The sequence below is a fragment of the Zootoca vivipara genome, chromosome 9, assembly GCF_965207765.1.
Source record: "Zootoca vivipara chromosome 9, rZooViv2.hap1.1, whole genome shotgun sequence".
Classification (NCBI taxonomy): domain Eukaryota; kingdom Metazoa; phylum Chordata; class Lepidosauria; order Squamata; family Lacertidae; genus Zootoca; species Zootoca vivipara.
In genome coordinates, this window is record NC_142592.1 from 18,610,847 (window position 1) to 18,629,548 (window position 18,702).

The 18,702-nt window shown below is 40.9% G+C and overlaps 1 protein-coding gene across 1 annotated transcript in view; it reads right to left on the minus strand.

Moving 5' to 3' along the window:
• MET (MET proto-oncogene, receptor tyrosine kinase) overlaps positions 1–18,702 on the minus strand; it is a 92,685-nt gene that overhangs the window by 11,042 nt on the left and 62,941 nt on the right. Inside the window, exons 9-14 of the mRNA XM_088676507.1 lie at positions 18,446–18,607; positions 17,198–17,297; positions 12,075–12,290; positions 7,168–7,314; positions 4,472–4,631; positions 3,593–3,733 (exon numbers count right to left, since the gene is read on the minus strand). Coding sequence (XP_088532633.1) covers positions 3,593–3,733; positions 4,472–4,631; positions 7,168–7,314; positions 12,075–12,290; positions 17,198–17,297; positions 18,446–18,607 — 926 coding nt within the window. The remainder of the gene's footprint in view (positions 1–3,592; positions 3,734–4,471; positions 4,632–7,167; positions 7,315–12,074; positions 12,291–17,197; positions 17,298–18,445; positions 18,608–18,702) is intronic.

An 18,702-nucleotide genomic window follows, 5' to 3' on the forward strand; every position in this document is an offset into this window, starting at 1 on the left:
GAGGGCATGCTATGTCACATCTACTAAGTATGGATGGGACATAGCAGGATGAACACACAGAAAACTGCAATTCTGCTTAACTCACAGCAGAAGAGCAATGATTTATTAGCACTAGGAGCCACCTGTCTGGAAGCAGCTATAATATAATAATTGCTATGGCCATATTCAGATGAAATATCCATTATATTTATATTGCAGATGTCTAGAAACATGAATGCCAAATTTACAAGGCTCTTTTCAGCTACAAATAGTCTAAAGTAATATGGTAAATAAAATTAGAAGCCTTTCAGTACCAATCTGATTCTAATCTTGCTACCATATTTCTAATTTCACTCTTCAACTGTTGTAAATATTTGTATTAGTTGTGATTGATGAATTTGGGGGTGGGGGTGGGGAGGGGAGTTAAGGAGCAATGTTATAAATGTGTCCCATTTAGGGACAATGTATGAAATTATTTTTTCGTTGGGAAAGATCACTAGGAGACAGAAGCATTTATTATTTTTTATAACTGTAGTCCTGATGGTAAAGTCAAGATACACACGGAGAGAACATGTGCTGCAACATAGTTTTACCACATTGTGGAGCATATAGAAGAAAAAGTGATTGTTAGAAGAGTGCACAGAAATGGCACCCTTCCACCTTTGCTAGCAATTCATGGGCTGTCAGATGATTACATCAGAGAATGGGTAACCAGCATAAATGGAGGGTTTTGTATTTATGCTCTGAACTGACCTACATGCTTGGTGCTCCGCAAATGGAGCACAAATGTGATGTTTGGATACATTCTGAGCCATGCCAAATATTCAACCTGGAACCCTGGCCAATATTTAATCACATCGCCTCACCAGCAATGTTTCTTACAACACAGAAAGGCTAACTTAAGCTGATTACTATATCTGAAGCCAGGATTCTTGAGATCTAATTAAACTCAGACAGCTCGGCTGCAGACTAGATGCTATTTGATCTAGAGTTCTCTGCCTATTTTTTTTTAAAAAAATACATTAACTGCTTTAATTTTAATTGTGACTGGACTTCAGTTAAGATTTTAAACAATTATAGTACCTGAACAAGAGTGGTACCTTGAGGACATGAAAAGTAACAGCTCTGCCAATTAAGAAACCTGGACAAATAATTTTATTTAAACATTACAGCTAGCTTACTGTCCTAATGCTCTCAGGTAGATTCTCCTCACTTCAGCACAATCCGGCCATTTATTTTCTGATGGCCCAAGCAATGCAATAAACATAAGGTAAAGGTAAAGGACCCCTGGACAGTTGAGTCCCGTCAAAGGCAACTATGGGGTTGTGGTGCTCATTTCGCTTTCAGGCCGAGGGAGCTGGCGTTTGTCCACAGACAGCTTTCTGGGTCATGTGACCAACATAACCAGTGCTTTGTTTAGGGCAGACAACCCCAAACTTCGGCCCTCCAGATGTTTTGGACTACAACTCCCATCTTCCCCGACCACTGGTCCTGTTAGCTAGGGATCATGGGAGTTGTAGGCCAAAACATCTGGAGGGCCGCAGTTTGGGGATGCCTGGTTTAGGGGTACTCTTAATTTGACTCAAGAAAATCACCATTTTATAGTTCAAATCAGAAGTACAAAGATTCACCTGAGTACCCCTGTGTCCCCCCGGGGGGGGGAACCACTGAGCATAACTAAACCGCTTGTGGTGCAATGGAACACCGGACAGAAGCTAGAGTGCACAGAAACATCGTTTACCTTCCCACCGCAGCGGTACCTATTTATCTACTTGCACTAGTGCGCTTTCGAACCGCTAGGTTGGCATGAGCTGGGACAGAGCAAGGGAAGCTCACCCTGTCGTGGGGATTCGAACCGCCGACCTTCTGATCAGCAAGCCCAAGAGGCTCAGGGGTTTAGACCACGGCGCCACCCATGTTCCTGCAAACAATGCAATAGCACAGCCTGACCCCTGCCTTGCACCAGACCCCACCTGCGATCAGAGCATCAGGTGTTCCAGCAAGGAGGTCCCTCAGCCAGGTATTGGCCAAATGAGGAAGGAGCTGAAGCAGGACAGCAGCGGGAATCTGTTGCTCTGCTAGTGATCCCAACCAGCCTGAAGAATAGCTATAGCTGAGGCTAGTGAACTCTGAGTAGCTGTTTCAATGCAAACCAGGGGGGATGCTCAAAAAACAGGTTGTCTGGAAGTGCCTGTAGTTTGCTGTTGCTCTAGTGATCTTTGATGTTACCCTTGTTTGTTTGTTTTTAATTTGTGTCTCCCTATGTTGGATTTTATGGCTAGATTTTATCGATTTCTGAATTGGACTTAATGGTTTATGATTTTATTGATTAACATGATACGTTTTTATTTTGTCTGTTTTATTGTATGTTGCTAAATTAAACACAACAAACTTTACAGATTCATAGTGCAACAGAACCCAGTGGTTTCAAGATGTGAATTGCAATATAAACCCATGTTTTTATATACACGCTACAATGTGCATATTTATTGCTACACACAGGAATTATTTCTTTTGTTTATGTTTATGAAGCAGCCCTAAGGATATATAAACCTAGGAGCTCCCTTGTGCTGCCTTCAGGACCAGTTCATGCAGCCAGCAGCCTCATGAATTACCTTCTGGTAATTGCAGATACTTCATAGCACCGCCACCTGTATGAACCAGAAGGCTGACATGTAGCTGCTGCAATTTGTGTGATCACAGCAGCTTAAAAAGAAGGCCGTCATGATTCCACAAATTGCCACCACCATATATATATACAACCCTTCTGCAAGCACCAGTGGAAGTGTCAGAAGCCTACCAGCAGCCCCATGTACTCCTAAAGACCACTGTGTGGGAGGGACAATGGCTGTATGAAGTTTGGAAGTGGCCCTTACAAACTTCCTTAGGAGGTGAAGGTTCTACTGGCCTACAAGAGTGGAAAGGCATGCACTGGATACACAATGAAATATACCAAAGAGAAAGGAAGGAAAAATTAGGCTAGGGTAGGTCAGGAAATGCTTAACTGAAGGAAGACATGAAGGATAGACCTGAAATGGAGAGGGAGACAAGGCAGCTTAATGGATGAGAAGGGGAGACTCTTAACAGGATGGCTAAAAGCACAAAGACAGCAAAAAAATGGAAGTTATACCAGGATGGCAGCAACAGATCAGTTAAAGAAGAGCAGAGGAAATTGCAAGATATGTAAGGAAAGACAAGGAAGGAAAAAGAGAGCAAGACCATATGTTACGTTCATTATAGGGATGCCTCTGATCATCTTCAAGGCAAATCTTTTCCATCCTTCCCTCGCACCACTACTGTAATGCTCAGAATGACTTACAGCAGAGACTGCTGCCATTTTAATTTAGGCACAGATTTTTTTTTAATTAAACAGCTGAATTAGACATATAGAGTTTTGATACTCGTGCCAGCGGCCACCAAAAACAAACTGGGAATGGGGTCAGTCCACGTGGTGATGGGAAACTGCTAGGTAAGTGGTTCTGAATATTACAACTGGATTAAACCAAACGTTCAGAAGAAATGCAACCTATTGTAGGTGCCATTTGATGGGTTACAAAGTGGGCTGTTTAAAATATGGCATCTTTTCTATATTTACTAATTAGAAAAACAGTACCTTCCAGAAAAGTCGATCTGTAGTCTACAGATTCACTTGAGACCATTTCTGCTGTAGGGCTTACACTCCTTGCACTCACAAGCCTGTCCAAATGAGGAGTGTGTACTCTTCCGTCATAGCGAACAATCTCTCCACCTAATTCTTAACATGTGGGAACACAAGAGAATGTCAGTACCAAGTTCTGAACAAACTTGCATTATCCTAGAGGTTTCAGTTACATTTCACTGCTAGATTGGGTGGAGCAGCTGATGTTCTGTAGGGTATCTCTATTCCTCCATATAGCAAAAGAGAAATACATATACAGACATATACAGACAACTGCCCAATCTGCATATTATATCAGGGGACAACAGGATATCTGTTTCCTACTGCTGGGCAGGAGGACATCCATACTGGCTAAACACAGTTTTGATGACTGGCACCTGACAACTATGCATGCAGCCACATAAGCCATCATCAAGCGCTCAGAACAAACCACATGTATCTATAACATCCCTTGGCTTAGAAGAGAGTTGTGACTTCCAAGCTCATCAATATTTGATGGAAATGTTGAAGAATGCCAGCTTTTTAAAAAATCTAATTAGTTATAACACACTTTTGCTACCCTTATGACTGGATTCTCTTCTCAGAACACCTATGTAGTGTGTTCTCTTCCTTCCTATCCTTCTTCAAAACCCACCTGCAGAATGCCATTGCTATAACCTCCCCAACTGTGGCAAAGACTTAGACTCCAAGTAGACATAACCAGATCCACTCACTTTCACCTCTTGCTACCCACCCTTGCCTCTTCCCTGCTTCTCGTCCCCTTGTAACTTCCTTGGGGCAGGAAACTGTCTATCTGTTAACTGAAATAGCAAATATGAAGAACACCACCACCACCTTTGATTTGCTTTCTCTTTTTTCTCCACAGGAAGAGGCCAAACAGTAACAATAAGAGAAAAACTGGTATGCACACGATTCCCACAATGATTCCTGTGAAGCTCTGCTCCGGCACAATCAATACTTTCCCAATAACCTCTGATGAAACTTCTTTCTTCCACTGAAAGATAAAAAAGGCAAAGAACCCATAGCTAGCTTTTAAAACTCCCATCAATAACAGCTCAATTTCATTTGGGGGACTGATAAGAGAACGCCACTGCCAACATACCCATGCAATTCACACATGCTAGTCCTCTCTCTCATTGTTTCCTAACATTTTTTTTATTCTCAAGGCCAGAGGTTGATTGATTTTATTAATTTATATAATGCCTATTGTCACATTAGATGCCTTATTAGAAATAATAGAATAAAGCTCCTTCTAACTACAGCACCAGCCAGAAACCGAGATAATAAAGACAGACTTGGCAACATAGTGGAAAAGCCCTGACCCGTGAGGGACTAACACCTGGCTTCTTGGGTAGCCTTTTCCAGCTCAAGAGATTCAGCAACAGAGAAAATCTGAGCATTGGCAGATGCTTGTATCACCTTTGCATCTGCCACTTGAGCCGCAAGCTGTGAGGGACGCGAACAGCATTCGAGTGAAGGATGCAAAAATGTTTACTTTAGCAGCCATTTCCAGCAAGAGACTCAGTTGCAGTGAGGCAGTTGGAACACTGGAAAACTAGAGAGTAGCTTAGATACCTTTTTGACAACTTTGGTTATACTCAAAATGCCACCGGCTAGAGCTTCATTCTGCCTTCCTCGACAGGACTCCTCAAATCAGTTCATAATGGACTATGCTTGAGGTTAAGTAGGAGGGGGCATTTCAAAGGCAACTGGAGTGGTGGTGGGAATTTGATCTTTTATGCTAGCAGGAATCCTAGTTGTTGTCAGGTACACTTTTTATAATACTGGCCTCCCTATATGTACTAATATTTTACTCTGGCTGTGTCAGTAAGCAATTACCAAAGCTGCATCCCTTTGTTAAAAGAATAGCTAATGCCAAGTGTGCTTCATCATGAAATCTAGCATCTTTTCAGGAATGTCCTTTAAGTTTCTATTGCACTAATGAGTCTGCCTTACCAGTTCTGTTGTTGTCAGTGAGAAGATTGCAACAAGCAACACTAATCAACCAGGAAATCCAAAGTATTTAGTGTCATATGACAGTATCTCAGTGAGTTGGAATGCACTTGGCAATCCTTCTGTCTTTTTTGGAATCCAGTCCAATTTGGAATGATAGATTTGCAAGTCTCCCTTTTATGCTGGGCGCATAATCAGTTTGCAAATAAGCAGAAAAATAATAAAGTAAACAAACAAAAACTCCTGCCACCTTGCATGCATTATTTCATGCATGTTGGCCCCATTCATTTCCCAAATTGAGAAATGCAGCTGGATGTGCACTGTGAATGTGCCAACATCTAATGCCTTCCAAAATGATAACTAAATAATTCACAGCATTTATATAACAAAGGCATGGATTCTGAAATTTTCAAAAAAGATTTGCCAGGGTTATATAGCAAAATATACGACAACAGAAAACATATCTAAACACTGACTTTTGCAAAGGACACTTCAATTAATAGTTGGCTTTCTTGAGGCTGAGGAATGTCATCATACCTGCATACATGTTACGCTTTCTGTTCCTGAAAATATCACACCAACTCCTCCTTAGTGCAGAAGAGGTGATAGTACCAGAAGACAAAGCCACACATTAACCCCTAGCTCCCAATGTGTAATCTTAGGGTCGAAATATGTGCAAGTCTATGGTTGGATCACCTAACTTTTTAAAATTTAGAGCAGCTGTGTGTTGGTTCCAATGTCGTTTAGAGTAGCAGAACTGGAAGGAGATGGGAGCTTATTCTTTATTCCCTCCATCATGGCTTTTTCCAGATATAAAGAGTCAGAATGGGCTTTCCGCTTTCTAATAACAAATCTATCCAGGGTGGATTTGTGAAAATGGAGGACTGAACACAATTCAGAGGGAAACATCAGGATTCTGCAGGAGTGTTGCAACCCCTCCAAACCTCAGTATATTCCTTAATCAAAGGAACTGCCAGTTTAAGGCCAGAGTTAAAGTTATCTCTTGTTGGCTGAAACTGGCCAGCTGAACAAGCTCAACTTGGAAATCAAAACATTGAAAAGTCAGCCTGGGATACTGCCCACGTTTGAACAGATTCAGCAATACAAATATCAAGAATTATTGGAAGATAAACCCCATGTTTTAGACTATCAAGGTAATTTGCTCTTTTAAAAAAATTGGGCCATGAAAGCAGAGAATTCACACATTCAGCTGGGGATGATAATGCAACAGGGTAGTGTAATGGGAGATCTTTCCTGCCTTCATAATGATAAGTCGTCACAGTGAAGCAGACGATGAGAACACCCATTCTCTCAACAAGAATGACAACAAAAACGTAGGGAAGAGGCATGGAAGCACCCAATTCATACCAAAGTCAGTGTGGTTAAAGGACAGCTTTGGCTGCTCTTCCACCAAGTAATTGCAAGCGCTGCTTCCAATGAAATGTTTAAACAGTTCAGATGAAGCATGATGTATAAACACAAGGAACAAATTAGAACTTCAATAGTGCAAATATTATTAGTACAGAAGTGACATTTCAAACTACACCACGTATGCAATGCTAGGGTAGGTATCTTACCCAAATGTTTAGTTCATGGTTGGATTTTAGCAGCTCTTTAGGAACAGTACAGGAAACAGACTGAAACTTCAAAGTAATATTCTCACAGTTCTTGCTTCCAACTTTTAACACTTCACCTTTAACAGCTTCTGAGTCAATGTTATTACCCTAGGAAAAAACAGATAAAAAGAATTAGAAAATGAATTACAAAAGAAAAAAGAGATAATAGGTAAGCTTTACCAAGCCAAGCTCATTTCCCCTTGCTAAACATTTTCATTAAGGAGATATAATAAAACAAATGACAGTGAGTGGTCATTGAAATGCATTGATTCCTTCCACAGACTTAGAAACACACTGATTTTCTGAATGGCAATTAGAATGCATTAAATCAAGTATCATTGCTTGCTGACAGACTGGTTTTAGCAAAATAAAAAAATTCCTTCAGTAGCACCTTAAAGACCAACTAAGTTTATATTTTGGTATGAGCTTTCGTGTGCATGCACACTTCTTCAGATACACTAGAAACAGAAGTGTCAGACCCTATATATATACAGAGGGTGGTGGGGGTGGGTGGGAATGGGAGATGGGCTGATGGGAGTGGTAAACCTGTAGATGGGTGTTAATGGCTGCTGATGGCTGCAATTAGTCCTGGGCTGAGGTGCTAAAGAAAGCTTGATCATGCATAATGAGATAAGAATCCGATATCTCTATTCATCCCAGTACATATCTACATGCTTCTAGCTACCATCCCAAACATACCAAACAATCCATCGTATACAGCCAGGCCCTACGTTACAACCGTATCTGTTCCAACTCTACAGACAGAGAATCTCACCTAAGAGATCTACAGCAAACCTTTTTAGAACTAAAATATCCACCTGATGAAGTTAAACAACAGATCAACAGAGCCAGACTGATACCTAGGGAGAACCTGCTGCAAGACAGACCCAAAAAAGAAAATAACAGAACACCACTAGTAATCACATACAGCTCCCAAGTTAAAACAGTACAACGCATCATCAGAGATCTACAGCCTCTCCTGGACAATGACAGCTCCCTTTCTCAAGCTCTGGGAGGAAGACCTTTCATTGCCTACAGACAGCCACCCAATCTTAAACAACTCCTCACCCACAATAATACAACCACCAGACTTAACATGGACACTGGTACCAGAGCCTGCAATAAACCCAGATGCCAACTTTGCTGCCACATACACCCGGACAACATCATTACTGGCCCCAACAACATCCAACATACCATCTCAGGACTATTTAATTGCTCATCTTCTAACATTGTGTATGCCATCAAATGCCAACGGTGCCCTTCAGCTCTCTATATTGGACAAACAGGCCAAACCCTACGCCAAAGGATAAAGGTAAAGGTAAAGGGACCCCTGACCATTAGGTCCAGTCGTGACCGACTCTGGGGTTGCGCGCTCATCTCGCATTATTGGCCGAGGGAGCCGGCGTACAGCTTCCAGGTCATGTGGCCAGCATGACAAAGCCGCTTCTGGCAAACCAGAGCAGCACATGGAAACGCCGTTTACCTTCCCGCTGTAGCGGTTCCTATTTATCTACTTGCATTTTGACGTGCTTTCGAACTGCTAGGTTGGCAGGAGCTGGGACCAAGCAACGGGAGCTCACCCCGTCACAGGGATTCGAACCGCTGACCTTCTGATCAGCAAGCCCTAGGCTCAGTGGTTTAATGGGATAAATGGACATAAATCTGACATCAGGAACCATAAGACTGAAAAACCAGTAGGAGAACACTTCAATCTCCCAGGACATTCTATACAAGATCTCAAAGCAGCTGTTTTATTACAGAGAAATTTCAGGAACAGACTGGAAAGGGAAGTTGCTGAATTGGAAATCATTACCAAGCTTAAAACCATGGAAGCACCTGGGATGAATAGAGATATCGGATTCTTATCTCATTATGCATGATCAAGCTTTCTTTAGCACCTCAGCCCAGGACTAATTGCAGCCATCAGCAGCCATTAACACCCATCTACAGGTTTTCCACTCCCATCAGCCCATCTCCCATTCCCACCCACCCCCACCACCCTCTGTATATATATAGGGTCTGACACTTCTGTTTCTAGTGTATCTGAAGAAGTGTGCATGCACACGAAAGCTCATACCAAAATATAAACTTAGTTGGTCTTTAAGGTGCTACTGAAGGAATTTTTTTATTTTGCTTCGACTCAGACCAACACGGCTACCTACCTGTAACTAGACTGGTTTTAGTGACTGTCTTCAAAAGTCCAAAGACCATCTTCAAATGGCTAAACAGAAAAGTATCTGCCACTTCTACCCTCAACTGCATACAAATGCAACAAGTTGCTGAATGGCCATAGAAAACCCAGCCAGGCGGGTGCAGTATAAATAATAAGTTGTTGTTGTTGATGATGATGATGATGATGTTGTTGTTGCTGCTGCTGCTGCAGTTTGGATCCAGCCAAATGGGCTTCAGGTGTTGTAAAACAATCCTAGAAATTCATCAAGATGACTTGGATAGACTGAACTTCAATGAAATGCTAGGAGCTCCATTGTAAATCACAGATACACACAGGGAGAGCCCTGTCCCTATTTAATTTCTTTCAATTTGGTAATACATAGCAACACTTCGGCACAATCCTGCAAAGGAGTTCAGTAATTTTCCATTTATTACAACTGCAGAATAAATCCAGACAAATACTTGGGTTTCTTACTGGCAAAGGGAATGCACTGGATCCTGAAATATTGTCTGCAGGTTTTAGTGCTTTTGAGTTGACATGCATTCCCCAATCACAGTTATTGACTTGTCAGTCAACTGATGCTACAATTACGTCTCCAGTGACTACTTCTGTCCTTTCAAGATGCTGTGCAAGGGGGCTTCTGAAGGCCTGACTGGATAACCCGCTTTTGGCTGAGCCAGGTTTTTACCTTCCCCATACCTGGTGGCATGGTCTGGCTGAAATGGTTTTGTGGCCCAAATGGGTAGGTCAGAGGTCTAAGTAGACCCATGGGCTGATGCTTCTCCATCCCTAGCCTAGACAAAGGATGCTTGTCTAACTAGCTAGATATGCTTTCTTTGATGTCATTCATTGCCTCAAAATGTAAAACTAATATGGACTCTGGAGTTTCAGTTGGCCTAAAAATATATTTGTGGATTTTGAAGGAGAGAAAAATCCCTCTTACTTCCCCTACAAAAGCCCCAGACCTGCAAAATGACATGCTTCATCTGCTGTGGTAAATAGAGTACCCTGTACCTGGCCACCATTTTAAATATGCCAGGAGCATCAGCCTGACTTTACCTGAAGTCACAAAGACAGACTTTTAAGATGGGGGTATCTGTCATGGGCTCTTTGCAATTCTTTACTGAAAACCAAAACAACTGTCCAGATATGTTGCCCAAGAGCTGTGGAAATTTTTTTTCTTCGAGTGGTGGCAGTGGCATAAAGTACTCTGTTCTCTTTGAGTGAGGTAAAAAGAACCTTTTGGCCCGAATATGTTCACTTGCTGAAAGGAAAATGTGCTGCATTAGATTAGTTTTACTGAAAAACCAAGTGATAAAGGCTCCTCTATTCTTCTGACACTAATTAAGAAGACAGATAAAAGAATTTTGGTTTGCTAAGAACTGTTTGTTCACTGAACCAAGAGCTCATTTAATTTCATGCTGTGCTTGCTTAATTACTGGATGACAAAACGTGATTATGAGGCATGTAAACTTGTCTCTGGTGTATGTGTGTGTGTGTGTGTGTGTGTGTATATAAAGCTCAGAATGCTGCCAATTCGGCCTACAGTGACCTTTTGACAGAAGGAACACAAGTTCTCAAAAGCTGGCCTATAGTTTATGAGCGCCTCTCACTTAAGAGTTTGATTTGTGGGGGAGGATACTGAATAACTATAATAGTTTAGCCTATGATGCACTTCTCATTTTAAGTAGGGACTCACCACTGACATTTAAAACACATACTAACACTAGTGCAAGAGCTTAGTACAGGATACATACTGTTCACATGTGAACTATATTTGGAAGTGAACTATATTCGGCCAAAGTGAACTATATTCGGAAGTCTGTAGGGAGTTATTCGGGATTAAGTGCTGAAATCGCTTGCAACTACAAAATTGCTGACGAAGGCACAAACAAAGGTAAGGCTTGACATTACTCCTTAACCAGGTTTACTTTTGTTGCCAACTGAATCAGTGAGTTGGAGGAAAGCAAACACAAACGAGGATCAGTTTTAGTTATCACATGTCAAATTTTCAGTGAAATCTGCCAGGTTTCATTTATCCAATTGCCCAACACGGTCGGAATTTGTTCATTTCTGCCTCTGTGTCCCGCTCACAATTGCTAGTGGTCCTCCTCAGTGCTAAAGTCTGCTTCCTGGGGTGTAAAACTGTTTAGCAACAGTTTAAAAAGAAAAAGAAAAGAAAAGAAAAGCCAGTGGGTCCTTATAACTGACAGCAGAGTTCTAGACCTGACCCAATCTTGGTTTAAAGATGTATTGCTACTCAACAACACAAGCTCTTGGGCACTTGTAAAAATATAACCAAATTCCTTACTGTTTTACAGGCATATGCATGCCCGTTAACAGAAACCAGTGCTTTTCTTCTAGAAGAAAGGTGCCAGTACTCACTATGAGGTTGTTACAATAAGTGCCACACTTTAAACTAGGTGCTTTTCTTTTGGGGGGGAAAGGTGCAGAAACTGCGTATCCTTGAGTACCCCCCCCCCAAAAAAAAGCACTGACAGAAACTAAATATACATGAAAACCTAAATTTAACCCAAGCTTCTCACATCTTGTCCCATCTGTATGCCAGTCAAAATTATGTCCACAGTGTTGCTTGCTTCAGATCCCAATTGGTTCCAGACAAGTTTCTCAGAATTCCTTGGGGCGACGTGGGCAAGCTCATTTACGACATTTAAAACCAAATAGCCCTTACCTTAATCACTATATTTTGGTTTCCCTTGGAAATCACCACTGGTTTTAAGGGAATGGTAAAGACCGGGTCATTCACATAAACAAAATTAAACGCAGGTGAGATGACTCCATCAAAAATGAATAATGCTTTTGTCACAAAAGGTGGTGTCAGGTTATATGATCCTAGCATCGGAGTTGTGCAGCAGATCATTTCAGCATTAGAACGATGATTACATTCCTAAAATAATAAGGAGGGAAAAGAGGTATTAGATGTTTACATGCCTAAAATAAGAAAAGGAAACTGAATAAGTAGACAATTGAGTATCACAACATTTTATATGAAAGGCTGCTTGCTGACTTCAACTTTTTGTTGATTTCTGCTTTCAGAGAATTGTCCCAATTATAGCTTGCATATTCTTTTAACATAGCAGCAATATGAGCTTTCCATTATAAAACTTCACTCACTTAAAAAAATTGCAAAGTTAATTCTAATCATGGACATACTTTGCAACACTCACCTAGTAATATTACAGGTGAAACTCGGAAAATTAGAATATCGTCGAAAAGTGCATTTATTTCTGTAATGCAACTTAAAAGGTGAAACCAATATATGAGATAGTAATATAATAAAAAATAATAATAATAATTTATTATTTATACCTCGCCCATCTGGCTGGGTTTCCCCAGCCACTCTGGGCGGCTTCCAACAGAAGTATTAAAATACAATAATTTATTAAACATTAAACGCTTCCCTAAACAGGGCTGCCTTCAGATGTCCTCTAAAAGTCTGGTAGTTGTTATTCTCTTTGACATCTGGTGGGAGGGTGTTCCACAGGGCGGGTGCCACTACCAAGAAAACCCTCTGCCTGGTTCCCTGTAACTTGGCTTCTCGCAGCGAGCGTACCGCCAGAAGGCCCTCGGCACTGGACCTCAGTGTCCGGGCAGAAAAATGGAGATGAAGACGCACCTTCAGGTATATAGGACCGAGGCCGTTTAGGGCTTTAAAGGTCAGCACCAACACTTTGAATTACCATATTGTGCTCGGAAACGTACTGGGAGCCAATGTAGGTCTTTCAACACCGGTGTTATGTGGTCTCAGCGGCTGCTCCCAGTCACCAGTCTAGATGCCACATTCTGGATTAATAGATGCATGACATGCAAAGCAAGATATGTCAAGCCTTTATTTGTTGTAATTGTAATTATTTGTCGTTAGGCGGGTCAATTATAAATGGAATGTAATTAATGAAATGTCATAGCGATGTTTATTTTTGTATTATTGTAACTATTTGTTTTATTAATATGGAATTTCCAAAAGAAAGCATTTGTAAAAATTAAAATTAAAATTAAAAATAATAAGTTGCATTACTGAAATAAATGCACTTTTCAACGATTTTCCGAGTTTCACCTGTATATTAGGGGCATCTCTCTCTCTCTCTCTCTCTCTCTCTCTCTCTCTCTCTCTCTCCCTCCCTCCCTCCCTCCCTCCCTCCCTCTCTCTCTGTGTGTGTAAATAAGTCTATGGATGTGTGTCTTGGACACTCAGAGTTGTCTTCTACTTTTATGTCCAGCTACAGTGTCCAATACTCCTACCATCTTGGGAAATGGTTCTTATGTTGAAAACTCTGGGAAGTTGTAAATTCTGGTCTTATTTCCACTGATACAGGTTTCCTTATCCACCAAGGGATGGATGCTTAAATGAGATCCTACATATTAACACAAAACCATGTGCCCACTTTCAGTACACACTGAGCTTCTAAACCTGTTGACTTCCACATTTGTTTCAACCGGGGGGGGGGAATATAAGTCTCCATTTCAAGATCTGCATTCCACCACCCCCCACCCCACCCCATGGAGAAAATAGCAGTTAGCACATATGTCAGTTGGCGACTGACAGAGATTTGCACCCGGAAAACAGTACAGGGGAAAAGGGGTTAAATGCCTGCAGCTTCTGTGCCCCTTGGTCCAATCAGATTAGCAGCCACTCCCTAATGTTGTATTTAATTAAAAATAAAAAAGTCAAGAGATCAGGCCAAGATCTTCCAGAATAACACACAGTTTATCTCACAGAACTCTAAACCTCTGCCATTTTACCTAAACTCATTCTAGAATTAATCTGAGGCTGTTGGTTTGTATGCCCATGGAAGATTCTGTCCCAGTTGCATTGCTTTTTCACGTGAAAGAACAGAACAAATAGTACATGGCTGAGGACTGTGGTCTTTCATTCAGTTGAAGGCTGGAGCGGAAAGAAAAATAACCCAGCAATGGAATTTAGTTAAGACAATGGAAGAAACATTCCAGACTATTGCCAAAAATGCCATGGGCATCTCAAACTCAAAACTGGCAGCAGCTGGGAATGTTTTCTTCCCCACTGTCCTACCTAAATTATTGCAAATCATACATTTGAGGCACCAGGCTCTGGGAAGGAGGTGTGAGGGCTCTGAGATACTGCAGGAACCCTCACGCATTCTTCTCAAAACCCAACATCTCCAAGAGGTCCAATGTTGTCCTTAGGTCAGGTCTACATGTGCAGCAGAACAAGGCAATATAAAGGACAGTACTGCTTAGCCTGCAGGTGGGAGTCATCACTTTTTAAAATTATCCAGAAAACTAGCACATCAAGGAGAAAAATCCTAGCTTAGTTAGCCAGCTTTGTAAATATAAGCGCAAGTCCATACAAGTTATTAGCCTGCAATTCTTCTTACTCCCACTGCAGGCTGGCAGAAGAGGAACAAACACCTCTGTCCTTCCAGCAGCAGCCGGCTGCATTTCTATGCTGGGCACAGAGGAAGAACAAGTACTCTGGTCTTCCTTTGCCAGCCAGTTCTCTCAGATGCATTGAATTCCATGCACTTGCAAGCAATTCCTTCTTGCTTATGGGCTACCAGGCTAGTGCCGAAATATAAGGTCATCTGTTTGGTGTGCTGGTTTTCTATCTGAAAGCCATTAAAAAAAAACCATAATAGAGCATGCATTTGTTTGTTTGTTTGTTTGTTTAGAATTAAGTTATTTTCCCCAAGCTACAGAGTGAAGTGATGCAGGTAATTCCACCACTCAATTCTGTGTCATCTGTGGACCAAGCCTTATTAATAAGAAAACAGATATTGTTCCATAATCTTGCACATTTCTTTTATGTATGCCTCAAGGGAGCACATGCAGATTGCCGGCACTAAGCGCTATCTGGGTACCAACTGAAGTTAAAGGTGCTTAAATTAAATGCTTGTGCTGGCAATCATAAACATAGGGTGTAAACCCTATTGAAGACAGTGGGACTGACTTCTGAGTAAGCATGCATAGGAGTGTGCATGTAAATATGTTGCGTTCCGTTTACATTAAATAGAATGAAATAATACTAGCAAGTCATAGACTAAGCATGTAACTACATTCATGTTTGCTGCAATGGCCTCAGGCAATTATATCCCTTTTCATTAATAACTACTTTAAAAGATACCTATATTTCTATTTTTTATATGTAGGTGATCGTACACAGAAGCACTTGTATACATCAGAACAGATACTGGTAATCATACTGATTTCATTAACGTAAATTCATTGTACATCTGATTTACTTCAGAGTACCAATGTCTTTTAAATTAATAACAGTGACACTTATAACCTAGTTTGTGGGCATCTATTAGAATAGGGTCTATAGCTCTTTACTTTATCAGGCCAGTCTCGAAAAAAAGGATGCTTTCAGAGAACGATAAAAAATAAATAAATCTAATAATACTCTTTAGTGGTGATGCAATGTGACTGATTGGGAAGGTCAAGAGAAATTGCATTTGTTGTGCCCTTATTGCTAGGTAATTTGACATGGCATTCTTACTCTGAAATTGATTTTAGGAATTGAAAAATGTGGTGCTTTTCATGAAATACTGCATTGATAATCTATAAGGGGGAAAAATCCAAATCCATCTGATCAAGACTAAATTAACATACCACCTATTTTATCTGGCTTTTAAAAAACATTTGCCTTGAATGTTTCCACTGTATTTCAGGCAGTGTTTATTCTTTGTTGTAAGAATAAAGTAAAATGTAAGTATTTGCAAAAAATTGAGTGCTGCTGAAATATGTATAGCATTTAAGTGAGCTGCAGGAAAGAAGGAAACCTTCTTCAAAAATACACATGGCTTACAATAGGAAGGCATATGTATTCTTGCCTCAACACTAATTGTGACCTATGAGGCAATGAAAGCAAGCCATGACCCATAAAACCTGAACTCCAGTATCTAAGTTGATTTTTAAGAAACCTTTGCAACAACAGGATAAATGTGGAAGAAGATCTGTGTGCTTCAGGGCATCACCTGGTAGCTGACCCAGGTAAAAGCAAGGGGTAAAAAAGTGGCACGTTATAGCATCTCGACCATCGTGGCAGCCCAGAGGATAAATGGCCTTTCACAGAGAATCTAAAACATGGATGCCTAACAATGTGAATTGGAAGATTTAGGCGATCAATAACAGACTTGGAAAAAAGTAGACGGAAATAAAAACATCCACCCGACTGACAAGGTGGTGGTGGTTGCACACATTGAAAGGGCTCTTTCGGATGTTAATGATCCTGCCTTGTTAAAACATAGTTTGGGGAACTAGGAACAGGTGCTAGGCCAACATGCACACCAACTTCACACATGTTTTTCCACCCATGCTGGCTTCAATTCCTCTATACTGTATACACACTTCTCCACGACAATGGCACTTCTTCAACAAGAATAAAATGCAGCCTACATGACAAAGAATTTTTCAACATGCTTGGCTGGTCTTAATATACTTTGTGGTATTTGAAAGCTCAGCTGGCATATAGGCCTGCACTGTGATGCCTGTTTCCCCATGTATACCATCAAACCCCTTTTAGAGACTTTAAAGAAAGCTAAGCCTCCGAATGCAACTAGCTGCTGTCATCTTTAATTCAAAAGGCTGCATCGTTCTGTCAGTTAATCAGAAACTAGAAGATATATAGAGATATGCAGAATAAAAATCAACATCTCAAACAATTCAAAATTTTAAATGCATCTTTACCTACCTGAAGATAAGTCCCAATGAACGCAGTATAACTTACTTCTGCGTAAATTTGCACAGGATTGTGCTGCATTTTCTGTTTGAAGGTATGTGCATATCAATCTAAAGTTAGCACTTATGCTACACACTTACCACAGTAAAGTTCTTGCCCAGCTTAGGGACGGTTACCAGCATCTTTGGAGAGTGTGCTGAATTCAGATTGATCCCCTGAGCTGTAATTGTGCTTCCACCACTGAGAAAAAGAAATTGAAACAATAATCATAAAAACAAATACCAATCCAAGATGCAGATCAGCATTTTCATTTTCTTAAATATCAATATGTTATTTAGACTCAACAGATTAAAAATGGCCTTGTGAAAGAGATGAACACAAAATCAGAAACTGCAACCCTACCTATATAAAGCAGTCCCCTTAACTCGCTGCAGTGGCCCTTTATTCCCACTTCAACCACTGCATAAGGTTGATTTGATTTCCCCCACCTTGTTCCTGATGTAGATCTTCACTGACCCCTTCTTTCCTGGCCAGGTAAGGCACTATTCTGTGGTTCACTTCAGGTGACAAAATGTCTTGGCTCCCATATATGTGTGTAAGAGTGTGAGTGCGAGAGAGGTGCCTCATTCAGACATAATGCTAAACTAGAGTTAGTGTTATGAGACTGATCTTATGCAGGGCTTAGGCTCACGCACTTCCTCCTACTCTTCAGCTTGGTCATGAGAAGTTTGAAAACTTTCACTTTTCTTTTCGATTAACTTCATCTTACTGTGTTGTGCAAACCTGGACAAGCTGTGGTTATCTCAGCTAGGGTTAGATCAGGCATCCCCAAACTGCAGCCCTCCAGATGTTTTGGCCTACAACTCCCATGATCCCTAGCTAACAGGACCAGTGATCGGGGAAGATGGGAATTGTAGTCCAAAACATCTGGAGGGCCGAAGTTTGGGGATGCCTGGGTTAGATGAAGCAAGCCAACTTCAACCCATAGTTTATGAAGCTGACCTGTTTCTACTAACCATAGCTAAGGTTAATCTAAAACAGAAGTAGAAGCTCTGTATTTCCTCTTCATAACTACACCAAAGGAGAAGGGGCATGTGAGGGGGCGTGCAAGTTCACAAAGTCTAATTCACATAGCACTAAAGCACTAGTTAGCATAATAGCCATATGCAGCCAATATGTGTGAACGGAGACTGTAATACCATGATGGGATTAGGGTTCCTAAATTGTCCCCTTTTATTTTGGGGGGAGGTAGTGGAATCCAAATTATATAAAAATGCTTGGAATATTACTTATGAATAAAAATGCAAATCCATTTGGGCGATTTGGAAAGCTATGCCACACTTTGCTCATTCATTCCTAGGAATATATTTATTGGAAATTTTACTCACCTAAGAAAGGATTTGGCAGGATAAATTTTAGAAACAGTAGGGTTTTCTCTGTATGTAAAATGACCTGCTGAACGAACCGCTGAATCGATTTTCATTCTGACATGACACTCTGAAGCTTCTCTTTCCGGAGCAGTGTAGCACTCTATGGTATTATCAGACACTCTGCACAAGAATCCGCAGGGGAAAATGTTTGCTATAATCGCTATCAGAAAATACATGCTGCATATTTTCTAAAACTAGCCAAGTCTCACTTAAGA